Here is a 22,720-nt window from a genome sequence, read left to right as displayed (position 1 = left end):
CTCAACTCCCCCATCCACCCTTCCCATCTTAGTGGGTGGAGGCGGTGGCAGGGGCGCACAGACAGCAGGCAGAAAAAAGAGAAAAGGATGAGGTTCCGCACGGCAGTGGCTATTCCTGGCGAAATGAGGCACAGATAGCACAGCACTATTTTATTAGGGATTTCATTAAGGTTAAATCTCTAGGAATGAGGGAGTCAGTCAGGAGGCCTCCTCAGATTTCATAGTGAACCACCGGCTCAGGCTCTTTGGTGGGATCACCGCCTCGTTCCAGGTACAGATTATTATAAGGATACTGCTTCGGCATCTAAGGAAAAAACACAGGTCAGCAAGAGCAACATGCATCCAGCCAATGCCTGGCCACATCCCACTCTGAATTTAATAGTCGTGCACACTAATGGGTGTGCAGTAGCCTCTGGTCAGACCCAGCTGGGCTTGAATGGCAGAAGGGCACTCCTCTTCCCTGCTCAGCCCAAGGCAGAGAAAGCCTAGACTGTAAGAGAAGTGGTGCCTACCCTGTGTGTGTGTGTGTGTGTGTGTGTGTGTGAGACAGAGAGAGAGAGAGAAGGGGGGACAGAGAGCGAGTGAACGAGCGAGCATGCATTTGAGCCAAGGAGAGCTTTCTGAGAGTGAGAGAGTGAGAGAGAGAGAGAGAGAGAGAACAAGGAAGAGCACCAGGGAGAGTTTTCTAAATGAGACGATGCATCCATCCATCCCACTCTCTCTCGGGGTCGAGACAGACTCAATCTCCTTTAAGTCACTCAGCCTCTAATGGTTCCACCACTAAAGTGGCCTAGCAAATGAGGCGTGCAGGAGCAGCAGTGGGGGAAAGCACAGAGGAGACATGGCTGGGACGTGCTTTAGGGGCTGCTGGCTTTACCAACAAACAGCTGTCAGAGAACACAGCTCAAGGGGAGGAGAAAAGGGTGATGTGCTTACAGAACTGAAAAATGGAAGAGCCACACTGTGTTTCTTGCTCTCCTGAAGTGAAGTTAGTGCTCACACCAGCCCTGTGTGCACTCTCCAGCCTGGGGCCCCTGGGGCTTAGTGGGAAGGCTCGTGTCAGTGCACACAGACATACCAGCTACCATCAGGACATTGATTACCTCTGCAGAGGTAGCACTGAGCAGCCAACTGCAAACACAGCAGCTTCCCTGCTTTCAGTTCCTTTCCTTAAAATCTATCCTGTAGATTACTCCCAGATTAATCTTCCTAAAAACCTAGCTTTCACCATGCCATTCTTCCATTCGAAAACCCAAATGGTCCTGGCTACCCAGAGGCAGACCAAGTAATCACCCTATCCCCAACACCTACCATAGGCTGTACCTGGTACCCCGCAGGGCTTCAAAAATATTTGTTGAAGTAACATGTTACTATACCATCAAGTCCAAATCCCTTAGCAATGCAGTAAAAGTTGTCCAACCTAACTGATCAGCTCGCCTCACAATAATTTTTAACACCACAACTTCCACATATAATTTCCCAGGTCATCAGAATTACCGGCGAAGTTGTTAAGTATTGATTCTAGAATCCCACTTGGAGCTAATGAATTAGGTTCTCCAGGAAGTGGGGCCCAGGAATATGAATTTTAGCAGCTCTCCAGGTAACCAATAGTTACCTAGGAATTATTTTATATGCTTATTCCGCTCCAGCTAACTCACTCCCCTTTTCCTTCATTCATTTTATTTTTCTTTTGCCCAAATTTTCTCTCCAACTTCTCCCCACCATCTACAGTGTATCATTTTTAGCATCTAGTTTAACCCTTCTCTTTAACAGCACTTCGTACCCCTTAGCACATACATACACAAAAACTATGCCAAATGCATATGTATTTGTGTTCAAATGTTGCTTGTCAGGTCATTTATCTCAATTTTCTCCTTATTCAAATTCCACTTCCTTAAAGCTAGACAATATTTTTTCTGTCTTTTACAGTCTCCAAAATATAACTGTCTATGCTTGTAGTAAATTTTTAATTCCTTCCAATACCCCTTAGGAGGTGCTCTTCACACCTCCAAAGATAAGGCTTCAACTCTAGATTCCATAACTCTTACCTACAAAGATCACTTGGTGAAATGATTGGTTAAGTGCAGTCCCCAAATGGCAACTCTAGAGACTGGCTGACTTCCACATTCTCATTCCTCACCGAGTCCTTAACTGTTTTTTCTCACTCACACTGACCCAAGATACAGGCATGGAGCAGTGCTCTGGTACTTATGCCTGCCAATGTGGAGGCCCTCTATAGGCCTTACCAGGAATCCACGCTTAGTATTGGTCGGACCCCTATTCCAGTGACTTCACTCCCTCAGGAAACAGTGCCAAGTAAACGTGTCTAAGGGAGGGAGCACTTCTCAGATACTCACCACGGGCTGGTAGGAGGGATACATCTCCCCGACCCAAAACATGAACAGCATGAAGGCCACGAAGCCAAAGAGGTGCTTACACATGACATCCCAAGAAACAGGCGTGGGGGACGTATCCACGCGGTTCCTGATATACATATCTAGGTCCCAGTGAATCTAAGGCAGAAAGGCAGATAGCTGTCACATATTGCTCTTCCTGCAAAAGGCAGGCAGTCCAGAGTGACCTGAGCCTGCCACAAGACTTGACAAAAGTGTTCTACTGCCCCAGGCAATATGCTGAGAGCCAAGTTCCCTGGCCCCCGAGACCAGAAGCTAGTTTCTGGCTGGGTTTTGCTGACCAGAGACAGCTCAATCATTGAAGTTTACAACTTTCACAACACAGAGCTTGTTAATTCCCAGAAATCCCATTCTAAATGCCACATATGGAACCTCAGGTCTCAGATCAATGGATTCTCCTTCCTTGCACAGAAAACCTTAGTGTTACTTGGACAGAGAAGTACTATTTGAGCTAAAGAAAGAATCCCCAGAAATACATTAGAGAGAAGGAAGAAAGGTTAAATGGGATAGGGCTCTCTCACCGGTTCACCCCAGTTCATTCTCAGGTCTGGGTGGTCCCATTCATACCATGGATCCCTCTCGTGCTGTGAGCGGTCAGGGAGCTTTGGGTAGTCGCCATACCTGAGAGACAGCAAGAACTTCTGGAAGAGGCTCTGAGCACTGTCTCTCAGACAATTCAGAGTCTCCTCATCTCAAAGATAAGAAACCAACTAATTGTCTCACCTAAGGACAGAGGAACTGACTTTCACATCAAGATCTCAATTTCTAGTCACTAAGCATAGACCCCAGAAGTCCAAATTGTAATTAAAAGTTCATGTCAAACTCTGAAACATTATAACATCATTAGCTTTTCTTACCTTCTTTCAACAAAAAGAAAGTCACATAATATTACCATGTTAGCTTTGAAAGAGCATTTAATTATCACTCTGATTTCCCCATTAGAGAGAAAATGAAACTGTAGTTCAGGGTCTGAACCCACAGTCACCCAGCTAATTGGAATAAAAACAAAAAGGGTACAGATTTCTTGCTAAGTTGGGTTTTCCCCAACAAATCCAGGTTCAACTTATACAGACGGTTACCAAAGCTGCTCTTGTCCACAACACAATAAAAGACAGGAAATGATAACTAGACATATATCACAGAAAATGACTGGGAAACAAGATGAATAGGAGCTGCGGAGACCACAATAGAAAGAGTGATGCTAGGACAGAAAATGAGAGTGCTGGTAATCACTTCAGATAATTAACTACAGAGATGTTCTGCGGCTATGGGGGGCGGGGGGAGGGTGGGGGAATAACATCGCTTGGAGTAAGGGAGTTGACTTTAATCGGCTTTACAATTGCTAGGATTTCCACAGCCCCAAGAGCCACGATGTTTTTGAAAAGAGAATCATACACAAACGTAGAGTACTCCATCTACAAACAAGGTTCTCATGACAGAAGTCCAGTTCCCGCCTGGTCACGCGCCTGGACGACAGCACCTGAGCCCGGCAGATGCTCAAGCCAAATGAAACCTTGCGCTCTGGACAGAGCCAAGGAAGGTTCCTGCTAGTCAGGGTCCTCAAGGGAGCTATTAAAATCTCCCTTCCTCATTTGAGGAAACAGATCGAGCCAAGGAGAAAATTGAAGTCCTCTCGGCTGCAGCTGCTCACTCACCCCCTCCCACCTACGGACAAAAGCACCTACACCATTGATTCTGAGGGGTCATTTGAAGGTTCGGGTAGAAAAGGGTCAGAGCCGAGCCACCAACCCAGCCGCCTTCTCCTATCACTACCCAAGTGCGGGCGGATCCTCTCTGTCTCACCCCATGCCATCATCCGGGTACGGCTCGTAGTCTTCCAACCGCATATTATACTTCTTGGCGGCGGCAGCCCTTTCTTCTGGGGTCTTGGGATAAGGTCCCGGGAGCATGTCCTTGGTAATGTGGGAGGCTGGAGGGCAGACGAGGACAGGTGAGAAAGCACCCGATTCTGCCTGCGGCCCGGAAGGTTTCAAGCGTCGGCGGCTGCGGAGGCCCGAGCGACGTCCAGGTACCAGCGAGACCCTCCACCCGTTTTTCTAGGTATATCTTTTCTAGATATATCCACCTCCGCCCCCCAGCCCGGACACGGCCGCCGCGGTGTCCACGATACCCATCCTCCCCCCAACACACCAACCCTCAGGCATCCCCTTCCCAGACTGAGGCCTCGCCCGTTCTAGCGGACCTGTCCGTGCACCCAGCGGCACCACATTCCGGGCTGCCCTTTGCAGCCATCGAACTCCCAGGACCCCCACCCTGGCCGCCGCCATCTTGACCTTCCTCCCTTTTCACTCCGCACATGCGCAAAGGGCTCTCACGGTGGCTGAGCAGGGCCAAACGCGGCCGAGAAAGCAGAGAATGAAAAAAGGTCTTACGGGGTTAAACAGGGCTTAAACGGTGTTGGGAAGCCAGACAAACAAGATGTGCAGGTGGATAGAGGCAGAGAGGGAAAAGTGAAAGTGGAGAAATCCAAGCAGGTCACTGCTTTGACATTTCAGATTGTTGTGTCTCTTTTTTTCTCCCTCAGTTGACTTAGACTCATCCAAGGATAATGAGGACTCAGAACCTGAGCATCTCTTGTGGACAGCTGCCCCACTTGTCCCAGAAGCAGTACAAGTAAAGTGAGCCTGTGTTAATCTCTGATTGCTTGCTTTTTTCCTTTCCTTTACTGGAACTTGCTCCATTCATCCCCAGACGTGATCATTCTTCAAATTCAGCCTTGGTCTTCCATGTTTTTCTTCCGTTTTCCAAATTGGTTGATTCCTTTCACTTAGATGCGCGGTACAGCAGATAAATCGGCCTGGAATTGGCTCCTCGTTTTCAGTCCGTATTTACGTATGAATGTCCCAGTCACCTCAACCCGACAAATGTAAAACCAGTCACTAGAGGCGGCATTTCGAAGCCCGCATAAAGCCCCAGATTTGCTAGGAGTTGGATAAATACCTTTCAAACCGGAGCACAAGGAAGAAACACTAGCTTAATAATGGGAGACATTATTGTGTTTGCCTATGAATATGTTTTTATTTTATTTACACACGTGGAATTTGCATAGTTTACACAGTATAAACATGCTCATCATTGTTTTGGAGCAGAATCTATTATTGAAGACATTCTCAAATATATATCAGCAATAAAAACTAATATATACCATTTGGTATTTAAAGTTTGGGGAAGGCTAGCAGCTTGCCCTCTTCTAAAATGAACATCACTAGCTGATGTTCAGGATAACTGGACGCTACCCACATTCAATCAATAGGAAGCCCTGATTTAGTTTGGGTTAAAAAAAAAAACTGAGTTGTTTTAATTTACTTATATATTTTTGTTAAGATATAGTCTACATACCATAAAATTTACTACTTTAAAGTATATAGTAAAGTTATTTTAGTATATTTACAAAGTTGTGCAATTATGACCACTAATTTAAAAAATTTTATCATACCCCCCAAAATATTCCATACCCATTAGCATATTTCCTGCACCCCCCTCCCCCTGGCAACCATTAATCTACTTTCTGTCTCTATGGATTTGCCTGTTCTGGACATTTTATATAAAAGGAATCACTTAGAACATTTTCAGGTTTGTCCATATAGTGGCATGTTTTGCTTCTTCATTCCCTTTTATGCCTAAGTAATATTTCAGTATGTGAGTTATAACATTTTGTTTATACATTCATCAATTGATGGCCATTTGGATTAGTTCCACTTTTGACTATTATGAATGTTTTATTAATATTCTTATATAAGTTTTTGTGTGGATGTATGCAATTCTCTTGAGTACATACCTAGTAGTAAAATTGCTGGGTCATAGGGTAACTCTATGTTTAACTTTCTGCAGAAGTACAAAACTGTTTTCAAAGAAGCTGCACCACTTTATATTTCCTTGTATTTTCATTAGCAGTGTGTAAAGGTTCCAGTTTCTCCACATTCTCAAAAACACTTGTTATTGTCCATCTTTTTTATTATAGATATTCTAGTGATAGGGATAGTATCTAATTGTGGTTTTATTTTGCATTATTCTGATGAATAAAGATATTGAGCATCTTTTCATGCACTTATTGGCCATGGTATGTCTTCCTTGGAGAAATGTCTATTCAGGTCCTTTGTCCATTTCTTAATTGGGTTGTCTTTTTGTTGTTGAGTTCTTTATGTATTCTAGATACAAGTCCCTTACCAGATAAATGATTTGTTGTAAATATTTTCTCCCATTCTGTGGACTGTCTTTTCACTTTCTTGATGGTATCCTGTGTGACTCCATTTTTATCCTGAAAGGTATCGAGTTTGTTGAAAGCGTTCTCTGTGTCTGTAGGGGAACTCACTAGATGCAATAGCGCTTCAGCATCAAAGACATGTGGGAAATGTTGGACTCTTACCTCTCTGTAGCCTCAGGCTTGGCTGACTACTTAGAAAACTGGAATGTCACCAGAGATGTACATCATGCCTCCAGGAAGGAAGTTAATGAAAGTATAGAGTGTGGATGACTGCCTGATATCATCTGTTAACTTAGGAGTGTATTGTTCATTCTGGTGGTCTACAGTGACTATACACCATGTGGTTTTACTTTTCACTCCATCCGAAAAAGAGACCCTGTTCTGAGAGGTTTGTAGATTCCTCCCGGCTGGCCATTCCTGGGAGCAGCTGCTTTGCTCGTGTATGTAAGTGTTAAAGCTCTTATGAATCTGCATAAGGCTGTGTGTCAATTATTCGGAATTGATCCTGAATTTAGATTTTCTAGGGCTTTCCCCCAACAGTGAACATTCAGATGATCATGAGTTTTTTTCTTCTATTAAGATTGCTAATTTTGCCCTGGCTGGTGTAGCTCAGTGGATTGAGCGTGGGCCTGTGAACCACGCAATTGCAGTTCGATTCCCAGTCAGGGCACATGCCTGGGTTGCAGGCCAGTTCCCAGCAGGGGACGCATGAGAGGCAACCATACATTGATATTTCTCTCCCTCTCTCCTTCCCTTCCCCTCTAAAGATAAATAAATAAAATCTTAAAAAAAAAGATTGCTAATTTTTGGATGTTGAACCAACCTTGTATTCCTGTAATAAATCCCACTTTGTCGTGTATATAATCCTTTTTATATGGTGCTGGATTTGATTTGCAAGTATTTTGTTGAAGTTTTTGTATCTATATTCATAAGGGAATATGGTCTGTAGTTTCCTTTTCTTGTGATGTCTTTGTTTAGTGTCAAGGTAAAGCTGGACTCAGTGAATGATTTGGAAAGTGTTCCTCCTTTATTTTTTGGATGAGTTTGTGATGGATTGGCATCAATACTTTTTAAAACGTTTGGTAGGATTCATCAGTGAATCCATCTGGTCCAGGGCTTCTCTCTGTGGAACACTTTTTATTCTGAATTCAATTGTTTCCCTTGTTATAAGACTATTAAGGTTTTTTCTATTTCTTCTTCTTTTTTAAAAGATTTTATTTATTTATCTTTAGAGGGGAAGGGAAGGAGAGAGGTAGAGAAACAGTGTATGGTTGCCTCCCGTGTGCCCCTTGATGGGAACTGGCGGGCAACCCAGGCATGTGCCCCAACCGGAACCGAACCGCGATCCCTTGATTCGCAGGCCTGTGCTCAATCCACTGAACCACACCAGTCAGGCCTCTATTTCTTCTTAAATCAGTTATGATAGATTGTGCCTTTCTAAGAATTTTTTCATTTCATCTAGGTTATTTAATTTTTTGACATACAAATGTATGCATATAGTATTTCATTTTTGCAAAGTCGGTAGTAACTTCTTCTAAATCCACTTCTTTCATTCCTGGATTTAGTCATCTGAATTTTCTCAGTCTAATTTTTTTTGTAATTTTTCACATTAATATATTCTTGTAAAAATTCAAACATTGCAGATAAAAATTAAAGCCTTGATTGCCACCCCCCACCCTCAAACCTCCACAGAGGTAACCCTATTATCAGTTTGGTCTAGCCTAGTTACTATGTAGCATAGTTAGTATGTAGCATAATTACATAGTTAAGCCAGTGTGTTGGTTTTCTATTACTGAATGACAAATTATCATAAATTTAGCAGCCCAAAATAACAAATTAATTATCTCACCTTTTCCATGAGTTTGGAGTCCAGGATGGGTTAGTTGAGTTTCAGCTCAGGGCCTCACTAGGCTGAAATCAGGGTATTGGTTGGGGCTACTATTTCATCTGAGGCTCTGTCTTTTTCCAGGCTCAGTAGTTGTTGGCAGAGTTCAGTTCCTTGCAGTTGTTCAAGGACTAAGGTCCATGCTTTCTTGCTGGCTGTCAACCAGGAACCAGCCTTTCTCAGCTCCTACAGCCTACCTGCCACTGTCTGCCACTTAGTGGTTTGTTTCTTAAAGCCCAACAGAATGTCTTCTGTGGCTTTAAATTTCTCACTTCTGTCTCTAACCTCTAGACCCAGATTTAAAGAGCTAGAATGATTATGTCAGGCTCACTCAGGGTAAATCTCCCTTTTAATAAACTCAGAGTGAACTGATTAGGGACCTTAATTACATTTTTGCTATATAACAATCTCATTTCAGGAGCACTACCCTATTATATTTGTAAGTCCTGCTCTTATTCAAGGGGAGAGACTTATATATAGGGCTTATTTACCGTGGAATGGAAGTCTTTGGATTCATCTTAGAATTTGACTTATGACATTTTATAATCAATTATAAATTGTTTAAAAATGTGGGATGTTCATGCTTGGCAACTATAACATTGGACCCAGAGAAAAAGATCTTCGAGTGTGAGAGATAGTGACACAGGCAGAAAAATCAAATGATGCTAAACAAACAAAAAAACCCATCTTTGATTTTTAAAACTTTCAACTTGTCGTAATCTTTTATCGAGGGCAGGGGTCTTCACAGAAACCTTTACTCAACGTTTTTCAATCTGACAATTGCTTTTCCTTCTGGCTTGCTTAAGTAGGTCAAGAGTTTGCTTCTCTCCCATCCATTAGTGTAAAATTCAATGCCGCATTAAACTTGCCTCCTTCTTTGCCTTTTGTGTAGGCCTGGACACACTGAGGCAGCAGTAATATTTTGTGATTGGTTAACCACGTTAGCAAGCCTAATCGAGCCTAATCATTAGTTAACCACGTTAGCAAGCCTGGGACTAACATCTGGCCCAGGTCTTCGGGGGCGAAATTTAGGAGTGTCGAACTGCTGGTTGCCATTGGTAGGAGCGCTCCCCTGTCTCGGCACCGCGTTTCTAGTGTCTGTGGACCACTCTCTGTCCTAGCTCATCTCTATGGTTTCCGTTTTGTTTTATCCGGAATAGGCGGAGCTTCCGGTTCCGGTAGGGCCGTCCCTAGCGGCCGAGATGGCGGCTACAGCGGCGGAGGCTGCGTCCTCAAGCTCTGGAGGACCCCGGGGAGAGGCTGAAGCCCTCGGCCCCTCCTGGAATGAGTCCCAACTGCGCAGTTACAGCTTCCCGACCCGGCCCATTCCGCGTCTGAGTCAGAGCGACCCCCGGGCCGAGGAGCTTATCGAGAATGAGGTAGGGGGCGGGACCGCGTCCCTAGTGGCAGCGGGGGAGGGAGTAGGTTGGGAGGAGAGGTTAAAGGTGAACGTTGACAGAAGTAGGGAACTGGCCGGGTGGTGGACTGAGGCCTAAGGAGAGCTGGAGAGGAAGTCGAGAAGAAATGGGACTTGAGGGGTTCGGGTTGGTTAGCAGGAGAAATTATTCTGGAGTTGGGAAGTAGGTAGAACCATGGAACCAGAATCCACTAGCTCCTTGGGACGACTTCTTTTTTTATTTCCATCTGGTGTTTTCGCGTAGGAGCCTGTGGTGCTGACCGACACAAATCTTGTGTATCCTGCCCTGAAATGGGATCTCGAATACCTGCAAGAGAATATTGGCAACGGAGACTTCTCTGTGTACAGTGCCAGTACCCACAAGTTCTTGTACTATGATGAGAAGAAGATGGCTAATTTTCAGAACTTTAAGCCAAGGTCTAACAGGGAGGAAATGAAATTCCATGAGTTTGTTGAGAAACTGCAGGATATACAGCAGCAAGGAGGGGAAGAGAGGTAAGTTCCCAGATGATGGTTTTCTACTGGCTCTAAGGCATAGATTTCCCTTTCCTGTTCTTGAGGATAAGGAGGAGTTGGGTGAGTTTTCTGAATTGAAGGATGAGGGAATGCTGATCTTGAGCTGTGACTGTCTACTTTTTGTCGTCTCTCACAAAGTGAGAGTCCCAGTTGCTTATAAAGGTCAGGTGATGAACGAAATGAGGGAAGTTGTGTGAAGTTGCGTACAGTGAGGCTGAATGTATATGCCCTGTTCAAAGTGAGATGTCATTACTTGCTTCTATTTGGGAGTTTAGTTTTCAGATTGCCAGATATGCTGATGTCTCAAAAGAAGCCAGAAATCAGGGTTTTTACTTTAAATCTTTTTGACTTTTGAATGTGCACAGCTAATTCAGATTTTTAAAACTGCTGCAAGGAGCCAAACAGAAATGTTTGTTGTTGGATTTAGCCTTGAGGTGACCGGTTTGGAACCTAAAATTTTAGACTGGCTGAGGATAGTTCAAGCTGAAAAGTTGTATAAATTATTGTGATTCTGGGGTGAAAGAGATCAAGATCCCTTGTCTTAGGGCGGATTAGATAAGAGGGGTATGCTGCCCCTCGCACTGGTGATAGCAAGCACAAGACACACACAGGAGCGATTCTTCCTTTGCTTTTATCACTGTTTCAGAGGATAGCCTCTTAGGTAAGTCTCGGACAGCATTCCTTCCCACCATTGTGTGTGAGGAATTGCTTTCACTAAGGACTTCATGGTGAATGACCATCTCTATCACACATTTGCTGCCCAGTCCTGGCCTTCCTGCCTGCCTTCTCTTTCTGACTCTGTTAGCAATATGCGGCTGAGTGAATGGATTTACTGTATGGAAACACTGTATCATTTTCCCTGTCTTCCTGACACTTAGCAGTTATCACAATGATGGGACTTTGATTAAAAGAATGTTCAGAGTGTGAGCTACGATTGAGCTCTTATTTATCTTTTATTTTAAAGATTTTATTTTTTACTTTTTAGAGAGAGGGGAAAGGAGGGAGAAAGAGAGGAAGACAAATATCAATATGTGAGAGATAAATCAGTCAATTGCCTCTTGCATGCCCCCAGCTGGGGAACCTGGCTGGCAACCCAGGCACGTGCCCATATTGGTAATCGAACCTGCAAGCTTTTGGTTTGCAGGCGGGAGCTCGATCCACTGAGCCACACATGCGCAAAAGACAGGTTTAATTGGTCATCTTATGCATGCATTTCCTTAAAATTAACAGCGTGCTCGTGTGCATGTGCACACATGCATCCAGCATTCAGGTTGAGAGCTATTTAAACAGTGCTGGTGGATGTAAATCCATTTAGTGAACATGCACTGGAATGAGCATAAGCAAGACACATGGATCCTCTGGTTCCCCAGTCACTTTAAGTTTCTTATCTCCTATGGTGAAAACATTCTCCCTTACTCTGAGTGTAGTCTGTACTCTGGGTGATTCAAGGAACAATTTCTCCTGAGTGCAAGTTGTGCCCTATCAGCTAACTAGCACCAGCATGATCGTACAAGTTGTTGTGATTCTGGAGTAAAGGGTATTAGCATCCTCTTTAAGCTCTTTTGAGTACTTATTGTTAATATGACAAATTGTTTAGATTCAAGTTTCATGAGTGGTCCTGCCTCTTTAATCTCTGGGGAGAGTCCAAAGGTTGCATTCAAATCTTGAGGGTTCCTTGTTGCCAAACAAGTAGCTAATGTTTCCAGCTTAAGATTTCTAGTTAATGTTGCCCTGGCTTGTGTGGCTCATTGGATTGAGTGCTGGCCTGCAAACCAAAGGGGCGCCAGTTTGATTCCCAATCAGGACACATGCCTGGGCTGCAGGCCAGGTCCCCAGTAGAGAGCACGTGGGAGGCAACCACATTTTGATGTTTCTCTCCCTCTTTCTCCCTCCCTTTCCCTCTCTTTAAAAATAAATAAATTTTAAAAATCTTAAAAAAACAACAAGATTTTGCCTTAAATATCATGTTGTAGGCACCGAGATACCTTTGAGCCTTTTGAAGTTAACATTCTCTGGGCCAGGAAAGGGCTGCTTTTGTATTTTGCCTTCCAGTGCCCTTATTAATGTTTCTTGGGCTTGATTAAGTGTGTCTAGGTTTTCATATACTTTAAGAAACTTCTGATAGTCCTCAGGTGTGTTAAGAGCCCTGGGCCTGAAGAAAGCCTGATGAGGCATCTTCTTTCAACTGTCGAAGGCCTGCTATAGAGAGGCGGCTGAATCGGTTAAGATAAACTAGACTTCAGGCCAGAGCTTTGCAACTGTTTCTCTCGCTCACACCACATGTTCATCACTGGTCACCTGGAGGAGGATCTGCTCTCACAGGATCTCTTTCACTTTGGGACCTAGATCGCCCCGGTAGTTACTATCTGAAACTTTGCAGTTGCTGTGGCAGAGGGAAAAAAATATGGTGGTAGTGTGGACTGATTCTTAAAATTATCATTTGGAAGCAACACGAGTCACTTCTGTGGACATTTCAAGCAAGCTAAATGACTTCAAGAGGGTACAGAAGACTAACTCCCACAGGGGAGGAACTAGCTCTAGGTGAACAGTAACATGATCTATTCCAATGGCCATGGAGGGCCAGAGGGGGTGTTCTTGGCCCTGACAGTCTCTGGGACAGGCTGATTCATCATTCCAGGGTCTGTGGGTAGACTTGAGGAATCTAAGAAAGAAATTTATGAAAGTTCTGTCTGTGTGTGCATTTTATGGGGAACTTTTCTTGGATTCTTAAAGGATTTATGCTGTGACCCAGAAAAAGTTAAGATTACTTCTTTAAAATAAGGAGTTGTGCTGGATAGCTCAGTTGGTTAGAGCATTGTCCCGATATGCCAAGGTTGCTGATTTGATCTCTGGTCAGGGCACATACAAAAACCAACCAGTAAATGCAGCAACAAATCCATGGTTCTCTCTCCTTCTCCCCCTCCCCTCCTTACCTACTTCCTCTTTCTCTCTCTAAAAAATCACTAAATAAAAATAAAATAAGGAGTTTGGTATAGAACAGAGTCCAAAGAAGGATGGGTAAGGATTTGGTCCTGTGAGAATCCGTGTTGGTTAAGTTTCGCATGACAGCCGTTATTCTCTGTGGGAGATGCTGGTATGGGTCTGGGCTCAGATTTCCAGGTGTGGGGAGGCCATGCCAATGGACTGTGTGTACATGTACTAATGAGATCTTCTTCTTGGGCAACATAGGTTGTATCTGCAGCAAACACTCAATGACACTGTGGGCAGGAAGATTGTCATGGACTTCTTGGGTTTTAACTGGAACTGGATTAATAAGCAACAGGGGAAGCGTGGCTGGGGGCAGCTGACCTCCAATCTGCTGCTCATAGGGATGGAAGGTAAGACATCTTTCAGAAAGCAGTATGGCTGGGAGTCAGTCATATGGACCTGGTTCCTAATCTTGGTTCCACCATTTGCTCCTTGACTTTGAACAAGTGACTTGACTTTCTCAAGCCGTCTCATCAGCAAAAGGACCATGAGAGTATCTTATAAATAGCTATGAAGATGAAGTAAGATAGTTTATGTTGTCTTTAAGCTAGTTTCATGCACACTAAAAAAAGTCCCCCTTTCCCTTCCTCAGATGCCGCGTGAATGTGTGTACTCAGATATCAGGAACCTCTGAAATACTGCTCTTCTCTTTCGGATGTGTCTGTATTCAGAACATTTTTATCCCAGTAGAAGAGGGAATGTATTTTTCCAATATCAATTGAATCTTAACTTCTGAAAAGATAATACATTCACAGGGTTAAATTCAAAAGGTATAAATAGGAATGTAATGTCTCTTCCGCTCCTATCTCTCAGCCTCCCAGTTCCCTTCCCTGGAGGCAATATGTGTTATTAGTTTTTTGTGTATCCTGCTTGAGAATTTTATGCATACACAGAAAATGTGTAAATATATTGTTTTGGGTTTTAATCTTTTGAATAAAAGGAGAAGCCTTTAAATTCCAGTCAGAAGAAGGAGAGAGCCACTTACCTCATTCTTATTTTTATTTCCAGCGCTACCTCAGTGCCAGTCCCTTACTTACTAAGTGGGGACTAAATTGGGTTGCACGAGGAAGCAGTTCCTCATTGTCATTCACCACTGGGCCCTGGAGTCTCTTCCCCTTTGATTACCCTTTCTTCAGATTCACTGCATCGTATGGATTGATCCTTAACCTGTCCCTTTGAAACCGGCTCTTGGTTCACCTTCCAGGAACCAATTCTGGTTACTTGACTCTGCTTTTCTGTTGCCTTCCTATCTTGTGTTAGAGTGCAGGAAAGTGGAGCCATCAGGTAGAGTTGAGAGAGCAAATGCCCCTTGGGGAGCACATAAGAAGGCAGCTGTCTTGGCCCACCCAGGCAGACCTGGAGGATGTCTTCTACACTCCATGCCCTGCAGAGGGCCCTTCAGCTTTCAAGGATTGTGCAAAGGATGAAAAACAGACATGGCCCCAGTTATAAAGAGAAGGTAGAGCATACTCACACTATGGCAGAACTAATTCAAGGTGACATTTAAAATAATCTGCCTTATTCAAGTTACACAGTACTCTTTAGATATTTGATATGCTTACCCTGGTGAGAATCAACAGCCCCAGTGTTGCTCTAAGAAGTGGTGCATCCCACAGGTATGTTGAAATGGGAGGAAAGGTTGAGAATTTTTACACTCACTCCAAAAGAGCTACCCAAAGCAAGTACGTATTCATACAACTTAAAAATGACTGGTTAATTCCATCGAAGAGCATGCATACATTGTTGATACCAGTCATTTCATTTGTTTCTAATTCTTGCTTTGCTGCCCCTGAATTCTTGTTCTAGTCATTAAAAGTATAAGTATATATATTACTTTACTAGGCTTGTATCATTTCGATGTGCTGTTGCTTCCAGTAAGAGCAGGAGCCATTATTTAAGAAAGTCTACTTGCTAATTGATGCTGAATCCTTACTGCTAGACTTATTGCTGATTAAAAGTGTAATACCTAATTTGCTGAGAGTTGTAATTGCCATCTCCCTGGTTCTGCCTGATTTTGTTTTATTAGGAACTCTTAGCTGGATGGGCAGGCTGCGCTCCTCCCCAGCACTGCGCCCTGTGTTCCAGGCTGTGCAGTAGAGCCACTGCTCTGAATACGAAAATGTTTTTCTTCTTACAGGAAATGTGACGCCCGCACACTATGATGAGCAGCAGAACTTCTTTGCTCAGATAAAGGGCTACAAGCGATGCATTTTATTCCCTCCGGATCAGTTCGAGTGCCTCTACCCTTATCCTGTTCATCATCCCTGTGACAGACAGAGCCAGGTGAGCTCGTGTGATCTGAGAAAGAACTCCATGCGGACCCAAGGCTGGCACGTCTTCCCCTTCCCTGTGGTGCTTTGCCAGGTTTGGACAAACTCAGAATAATTTCACAGTGTAGCTCATAACAGGGTGGGGCAAAAGTAGGTTGACAGTTGTTCATATGAAAACTAATAGTAAATGATAATATAAGAATAAACTCTTGTGTTTCCTATACTCACAACTGTGAACCTACTTTTGCCCCACCCTGCATACTCCAGGCCCCCATGGCAGTCCCCAGGCGATTATAAGTATAAATAGTCCTGTAGTAGTTTTTGGAAGGCTGACCGTGGTGCCGATGTTGATGGAGTCAGGTCACTCTGTGATTGGACTACAAGTTCACAGAACAAAAGGCGTTCTATCTCCATTGGATTTAATAATTGTTTAATTTTGTCAGAGATGCTACTTCTTTTTGATGAAAAGGAGGGCAAATAGAATTGAGATATATCACTTAATGTTTTTTCTGGATTCAAGTCAGGTACAGGGTTGACTTTGTTGCCAACCAGAAAGGTCATTTTCTTTCTTGTGAAAGCTGCCTTGCTACTTCATGCAGGAGTCTTGACTGGTTAGAGTACGTGTATGGAAGAAAGTTTTGGAAGATTTGGGTGAAGGATGAGTCCTAATTGCACATCTCTGCAGGCAGTGAGTAGGTTTTCGGACCTGCAAGCTGTGATGACTGGCTTCTGACCTCAGGAGCACTGAGGCCTGGGACTCTTTATCGCTCAACATTTGAATATGTAAAAAACATTATTCTTATATTGTTTAATGTGTGTTTTGTCTTCTGCTGGATATAAATTTTTAAGTCATCTTTTTTTCTTAAGGTGTCTTTTTTTGACTACCAGAGTAACTTGCGCATAGTAGTTAATGACAACAATTTGGTGATTGACTGATTTTTTTCTTTCTCTTGAACCTCTCAGGTGGACTTTGACAATCCCGACTACGAGAGGTTCCCCAATTTCCAGAACGTGGTTGGTTACGAAACAGTGGTTGGTCCCGGTGATGTTCTTTACATCCCAATGTACTGGTGAGGAGCAGGCTAGGACTGGGGAGTTCTTGGGAGTGTATTTTCTCAGTCTCTGGAAAGCCCTGTCTGTATCCCTTCTGAGCTGGGGCAGGATTGGTTTTAGGTGATGAACAGGAAGGTTGGCACATCCAGGTGTGAGCACGCTGAACATGGGGGAAACGACAACCCTATCTCTAGCCCCAGGGTGTGTTTGAGAGGCTGAGCATAAAGATACTCTCCTCATTATTTCCCTTAGCTGGGCTCTACCTAGTTCTCCATCCCTCCCTTTGAAAAGTATTGGTGGCAAACAGGAGGCTATTTATTTTCTTGCAGGTGGCATCATATAGAGTCATTACTAAATGGGGGGATTACCATCACTGTGAACTTCTGGTATAAGGTAAATATGGGTTTTTTCCTAGGTGCGAGTGGGGTGAAGTAGGTGTAATAAATTATTTGGGAGCAGGGTGGGGAGGTTGGATATCTGTGAAAGTGATTCCCAGGTCTTTGGAAAGATGAAAAGGGATGGGTTTGAATTGTGTTTCTTAGAAGGGGATTCTACCTAGCAGTAGGTGACACTGAAGCCTTCTGCTAAAGACATTTCCTGAGCTGCTGCTTCCTTTGCAGGGGGCCCCTACGCCTAAGAGAATTGAATATCCTCTCAAAGCCCATCAGAAAGTGGCCATAATGAGAAACATTGAGAAGATGCTTGGAGAGGCTTTGGGGAACCCACAGGAGGTATGTGGCTGCCCCACGGTGGCATTCCCATGGTTCAGTGGGCAGTGACCAGGGGAAGTCAGGATTGGTGTCACAGTCTCCATAGCTCCTCTGTTTCAGTATCTGGTGTCCTGTCCATAGAGGTTACAGGTTCAGAAAAGCCTTGTTTTCTCGTGAGAACTGGGCTTGACTGGCAGATCAATTATAATCTGTTCCGTGCTAGTGGTAATGTTCCCCATGGAGCTTGTGTGCCAGCTGGGAACCCCTGAGGGGATTCTTCTGGAACGGGAATCGAGCAGTAAAGCATCTTCTCACACTCTCCCAGCTGTGCCAAGGCTGCTCTAGGTAATGTTGCGACCTGCTTCCCACACAGGTGTGCCAGTGGCCCATTTGTGTGTGTAACGCTCTTGCCTCTATCCTGTGGTTGGCTTCAGCATCCCGAGGGCCTGTAGGGTTGGGAGCCAGCACTCGCCTCAATTGCAGGTGTTCTTTTCAGGATATAAAGGCACTCAACATTCTTGAGGCACTTTTAAGAAATGTGCAGACACACACTCTAGGGTGTCTGACCTTCTGTCCGTTTGGTGCTGCCTCCAGTTACAGGATATTGTGAGAGGGAAGGTAATACAAGGTAGACTCAGAGTCAAAAGCCATGCCCCAGATTACAGGGTTGACCCCCAAGAAGAGACTTGGTTAGAGGGTTTACAAGATTGAATGAAAGCCTTGTCCCTGCTCTTGGCTGGACATTGCATGTCTCCAGACATATGTATGTCTGGTTCCAGGGTCAGGGAACAGGCAGTTCTGACTGACTCCTCATGTCTTTTCACAGGTGGGGCCCTTGTTGAACACAATGATCAAGGGCCGATACAACTAGCCTGCCAGGAGTCAAGGCTTCCTGCCAGGTGACCGCTAGCCATCTACACTGCTTCATTGATGAGGACAGGAGACTCCAAGCACTAGTATTGCACGCAGCACTTAATGGACTGGACTCTTGCCATGGCCCTGGAGGCAGGTGTTTGGGGCAAGGCAGGGTGGTTGGCGCTCCACTCACATTTGGAGGAATTTCATACCCTTGCCTCTGTGCCCCAGCACCTTCCCTCCATACCCCTCTAAAGTCCTACATTCAGTGTGTGGAGTTCCAGCTTCTGGTTGTCATCATGTCTGTGTGTGTCAGTGTGTCAACCTCAGGATGTGTGTGTGCATGTGTGTGCATGCACATGCATTGTGTATCTGTTTTTTACACCCTTCTTTCGGGTCAGGACCCCACTTCTGGCTCTCAGCCCTATCTCCTGCAACCTCTGTGCCTCAGCCTGAGAGAGGAGATGCTCTGGGATGCCCACTACATCTGGGCTGCAGGACCAGAGCTCTCCTGACCTTTAGGTCAGGCGGCTTCCTTCAGGTTTCACAGAGTCAGGCTCTAGGCTGTGTGGGAGTGGCTACTGGGATTCCAATGGGGAGAGTTGAAAAGGAGGCTTGCTTTGAGGGCCTAGAGAGCTTTCTATGAGAGAATTAGGTTCCAACCTGGACCTTCATGCTCAAGCCATATATAGAAAAGAACCTTGGGAAACAAGATCCAAGGATTATGTATAAGATTAAAATTTTAGACACACACAATTCTCTTTCAGCACCAGCTTTGCTCCCTGTGCTAGGTGCCAAGGGAGTTGTAGCAGTGGCTTCTCTGGGTTCTAGGGGAGCACAACTCCGCAGGGTGTGTGTGTGTGCGTGCACACTGGCCTGCCTCTCTGCTTACCAAGTTTCTCTGCTGCTTAATCTCGTCCAGGGGGATACACAGTGGGAGCCCCAGGGCAGTACCCCCTGACCAAACCTAAAGAATTGAAACTCAATTTTAGCCATTGGACGGTGGTAAGGACTCACTGCAGCCTGCCTGAATGAGCAGCCTGCCTGAATGAGGCTGGCTGGCTAGCCACCTCTGCCCAGGCTACATCCTCTGTGGAGCTTCCTGGCTGAGGAGAAAAAATGGGGTCTGGCTTAGGCAACTAAGTTGCCGCCTGTCATCCACCTCACGGCAAGGACATAAATGTAGCCTTGTCTCTTAAAGCCAGCGCCTCTGCTGACCCCACTGCAGTGTTTCACAAACACCCTCCCAAGTCAGGGCAACTGGTGGATCACAGAAGTATAATTTCCTTTTCACAGCTACTCATGGGAACCCCTCTCAGGGCTGCAGCTTAACAACTGGGCAGCTGTGCATTGCACGACTCAGAGAGCCATCATCCACATCCATTCAGTGGGACTGGGGCCCCTGGAACTGGGCAGTATCGTGGGCCTGTGTCTTGTCGCCTCCACTTCCACCTCTATATCCCTTCTCTCTGGAAGGAAAGAGGAGTTGGAGTCTCTGGGTTTATATTTTTCTTTTTCTCTTTTTTTTGGCCAAAGGTTTACTTCTGGTGTCTGAGCTATGGCTCTTACCCCCAAAGCTCAGTTTACAGTCACAGTGCACTGATGAACTGCGAGGGCCTGTGTGTGTGTGTTACCTGTGTGTTTCACGAGGGGTGTTTATCTTTAGTGCTCCATTCTGGGGTTCTGTGATGCAGTGTGTGCACAAACATGGTACCTTTTCAAGTGTAGTTCTTTCAAATACAGCCAATGCTGGGAAATGCGATTGCAGCGATCTCCATCCCTCCGTCTCTTTGGGGAAGGACAAGTGCACAAAGAAAATGGCATATAGAGGATGACCTTGACCACAACCACACTTTGAAAGACAGGAAATTGTTTTTCTCCTCAGCAGGTCTGCTTCATTGCCGACTCCACCTGCAAAGATGTGGGTTGATGTAGAGCAGGGAGGTGTGTGCCATTCAGCTGGTCCTTGCTGGGTGTGGTGCTGATGTAGGTCGTACCTAAGGGGACGGTGGGGTGTACCTGCACAGGATTGGTTACGATCCTTGGGTAATATAGTAGTGATTGCTGATTATTAGACACCTAATATGTGTGCCTAGTGCTTTTATCTTTGTTCCTCTCTATCCTGCAAGGTAGGTATTCTCATTTTACAGCTGAAGAAAAGGGCTCAGAGAGGTTAAGCGATCAGTGGCAGAATTCCAACCTAGTGCTGTTTGGCTGCAAATCCCCTGCTGCTCCTTTTCAATCAAACTGTTGCTTCTTTTACCTCCTCCCCTGTACTGCAGGCCAGCCTCAGCTCTCACCCCACTGGTGGTGTCTGGTGCAGAAGATAGAGCACAGCGAGAAAGCTCTTCTGGGTTCCGTCTAAAGACATCTGGGGAAAACTGCTGGGAAACCATAAAATGAGTTAAGAGTGCTGGAAGGCGCTATGGGGAGACAAAGCTCTAGATCCCATTGTGTTATAGTGTGTCCTCAAATAGGTCCCATAACTTGTCCGGCATGCTTCTGCATCAGTAGAACTGAAGAACTAGGTGACCACTAAGAACCTGGATTCATGTTCTGTGCTCTCCTTCTCCCCCCCAGGAAGAGGTTGAGGCTCTTCATTTAACTAGGGTTGGGGCCTTTTGGGCTCAAATTCTCCTTGGGGCAAAGGAAACATTTCTTCCCTTTTGTGGAGGCAGACACCATGCGAAGGTGGGGGTTTGGGCCCATGTGGAGGTTGGCTATGTTGCATGCTCCCCCCTTTTACACCCATAGGTACAGAGGAAACAACTCTTGTGAAATCAGATATTGGGGGGTTGGAGTTTGGGGGCTGGAGGAGGAGCTGTTCTGGGCATTAGTTGAACAGATGCCCAGGATGCCTGGGGGAGACCAGCTTCCCCTACAAATCAGAGCTCTAAATTACAAGGTTTTTACCAACGCGAACAGTTGGGGGAAGTCGTCTGCTCTCATTTGCGTAATGGTTTCTGTCACTGGTGATTAGACACAGGATGAAGGAAAAGAAATTTGACAATTAGGAATGAGTGATCATTAATCTGTATCTGTTAGGAGACAGAAAGGGGAAGGATCCTTATTGGCCATCCCAGTATGGGGGAGACCCTCCCTTTGCCCCCCCCCCCAGAGACTTGGGTCACCTACCCTTTTATTGTACTCACAAGGAGGATGAGCTGGTACTTTTTAAGAAAGAATAGGTGGGCCCAGCCCTGGCTGGTATAGCTCAGTGGATTGAGTGTGGGCCTTCAAACCAAAGGATCAAGGTTTGATTCCCAGTCAGGGCACATGCCTGGGTTGCAGGCCAGTTCCCAGCAGGGGACACATGAGAGGCAACCATACATTGATATTTCACTCTCTCCTTCCCTTACCCTCTAAAGATAAATATTTTTAAAAATCCATTCCTTTAAAAAAAAGAATAGGTGGGCCCAGTCCCCAGCTTGAGGTGGATACAGGAACACATCTACAGGCATGAGCCAACATGGAGAGAGGGATGTGAAGAGCAAACAATGGGGCAGAGAGAAAGGTATAGTTTTGACAGGTGCTGTTTGTGGAAAATGCTCTTGTAATCAACTCCAGATGACCAGCCAGTGGCAAGTATTTGTTACATTCCAGCACTGCAGAGTGTGGAGAAAACCTGGTCTTTATCTTCTAGGAGCTTCTGCTCAGTTGTAGAAGCCACATGAAATAACCAGATGTTATGAAATGTGCTCGTATGCTGTGAGGACCAAATTAGAGACTGTTGAGGGAAGAAGATCAGTAAAAAGCAGATCCATTCCAGGCTCCTCCCAGTTTGTGGACTCCACAGGGAGGGGCACTTCCCTCTAGGCCTCCCAGCCACGTTGATTTCCCCCACGGAGGGCACTGAGACCCCTGCCCAGCTGTGTGAGCAGGTGATGAGATCAACTTAAAGGCTGTGTCTTGAGTGTGGAGAGTCCCAACTTGGATCTTCTCAGGTCTCCACATTTCCTCTCATCCCTGTGCGTCTCAATGCAGACTTCAAGGACGATATCAATTTGCATCAGTTGGCAGTTATTCCTGTTTGGCAACCTGTGCGTAGTGGGGTCCTTAGATCGGAGGCTCCCTTGAGGATTGGGTACAGGTATGGCAGTAGGGTGGTTGTCTTCTCTCAGAATGTAAACTTCCCAAGGACGGGGCGACTATAGATTCCTTATCTTTGGCTTCCCTTCACAGTCTAGTGCAGAGTTTAGTAGGGCTGCAGGGAATGGCCCTCAGCTTTAAAATAAACCAGTTTTACTCAAAACAGTGGATGTAGGGATGCACCTAGAAGTGACTCATTGGGTTCCTGAAGCCCTGGCTTAATTTCAGCCAATGTCCCTCTTTCTGTGGGCCCTCTAGTGCTTGTCCTCCCGTCTCTGACCATGTCTCTGGTGTCCCT

General features: G+C 45.2%; 2 protein-coding genes across 3 annotated transcripts; one reads left to right on the top strand and one right to left on the bottom strand.

Annotated features, from left to right (window-relative positions):
- Positions 1-88: 88 nt before the first annotated feature.
- Positions 89-4,741, bottom strand: NDUFB8 (NADH:ubiquinone oxidoreductase subunit B8). Its single transcript, XM_037064154.1, has 5 exons — positions 4,618-4,741; positions 4,218-4,344; positions 2,936-3,035; positions 2,358-2,513; positions 89-304 (listed from the first exon to the last, which is right to left on the bottom strand). Exons 1-5 carry the CDS (start codon positions 4,700-4,702, stop codon positions 212-214), a joined length of 561 nt encoding a protein of 186 aa, XP_036920049.1. The 5' UTR covers positions 4,703-4,741; the 3' UTR covers positions 89-211.
- HIF1AN (hypoxia inducible factor 1 subunit alpha inhibitor) lies at positions 4,344-20,095 on the top strand. 2 transcript variants are annotated; one of them, XM_037064153.1, is made up of 10 exons: positions 4,344-4,443; positions 4,960-5,053; positions 9,685-9,903; positions 10,186-10,436; positions 13,647-13,795; positions 15,583-15,728; positions 16,679-16,785; positions 17,098-17,161; positions 17,389-17,499; positions 18,305-20,095. In XM_037064153.1, the coding sequence occupies exons 3-10, from the start codon at positions 9,727-9,729 to the stop codon at positions 18,347-18,349; spliced, it is 1,050 nt and encodes a 349-aa protein (XP_036920048.1). In that variant the 5' UTR covers positions 4,344-4,443; positions 4,960-5,053; positions 9,685-9,726; the 3' UTR covers positions 18,350-20,095. The 2 variants fall into 2 exon arrangements, with proteins under 2 accessions (XP_036920048.1, XP_036920047.1); XM_037064152.1 differs by lacking the exon at positions 4,344-4,443 and adding an exon at positions 4,771-4,861.
- The last annotated feature ends 2,625 nt before the right edge of the window (positions 20,096-22,720 follow it).

Source organism: Sturnira hondurensis, unplaced genomic scaffold (assembly GCF_014824575.4).
Source record: "Sturnira hondurensis isolate 20B ecotype Veracruz unplaced genomic scaffold, ASM1482457v3 Scaffold0014854, whole genome shotgun sequence".
Classification (NCBI taxonomy): Eukaryota; Metazoa; Chordata; class Mammalia; order Chiroptera; family Phyllostomidae; genus Sturnira; species Sturnira hondurensis.
This window is presented reverse-complemented; position numbering and strand designations above follow the sequence as displayed.

Excerpts from the sequence above, each read along its gene's own strand:
- NDUFB8 (XM_037064154.1), bottom strand. The coding sequence starts at position 4,702 with ATGGCGGCGGCCAGGGTGGGGGTCCTGGGAGTTCGATGGCTGCAAAGG. Across the intron at positions 4,345-4,617 it reads GCCGCTGGGTGCACGGACAG|CCTCCCACATTACCAAGGAC; the intron begins GTCCGCTAGAAC and ends TCTGCCCTCCAG. Across the intron at positions 3,036-4,217 it reads TACCCGGATGATGGCATGGG|GTATGGCGACTACCCAAAGC; the intron begins GTGAGACAGAGA and ends GCTGTCTCTCAG.
- HIF1AN (XM_037064153.1), top strand. The coding sequence starts at position 9,727 with ATGGCGGCTACAGCGGCGGAGGCTGCGTCCTCAAGCTCTGGAGGACCC. Across the intron at positions 16,786-17,097 it reads CTTTACATCCCAATGTACTG|GTGGCATCATATAGAGTCAT; the intron begins GTGAGGAGCAGG and ends ATTTTCTTGCAG. Across the intron at positions 17,500-18,304 it reads CTTTGGGGAACCCACAGGAG|GTGGGGCCCTTGTTGAACAC; the intron begins GTATGTGGCTGC and ends GTCTTTTCACAG.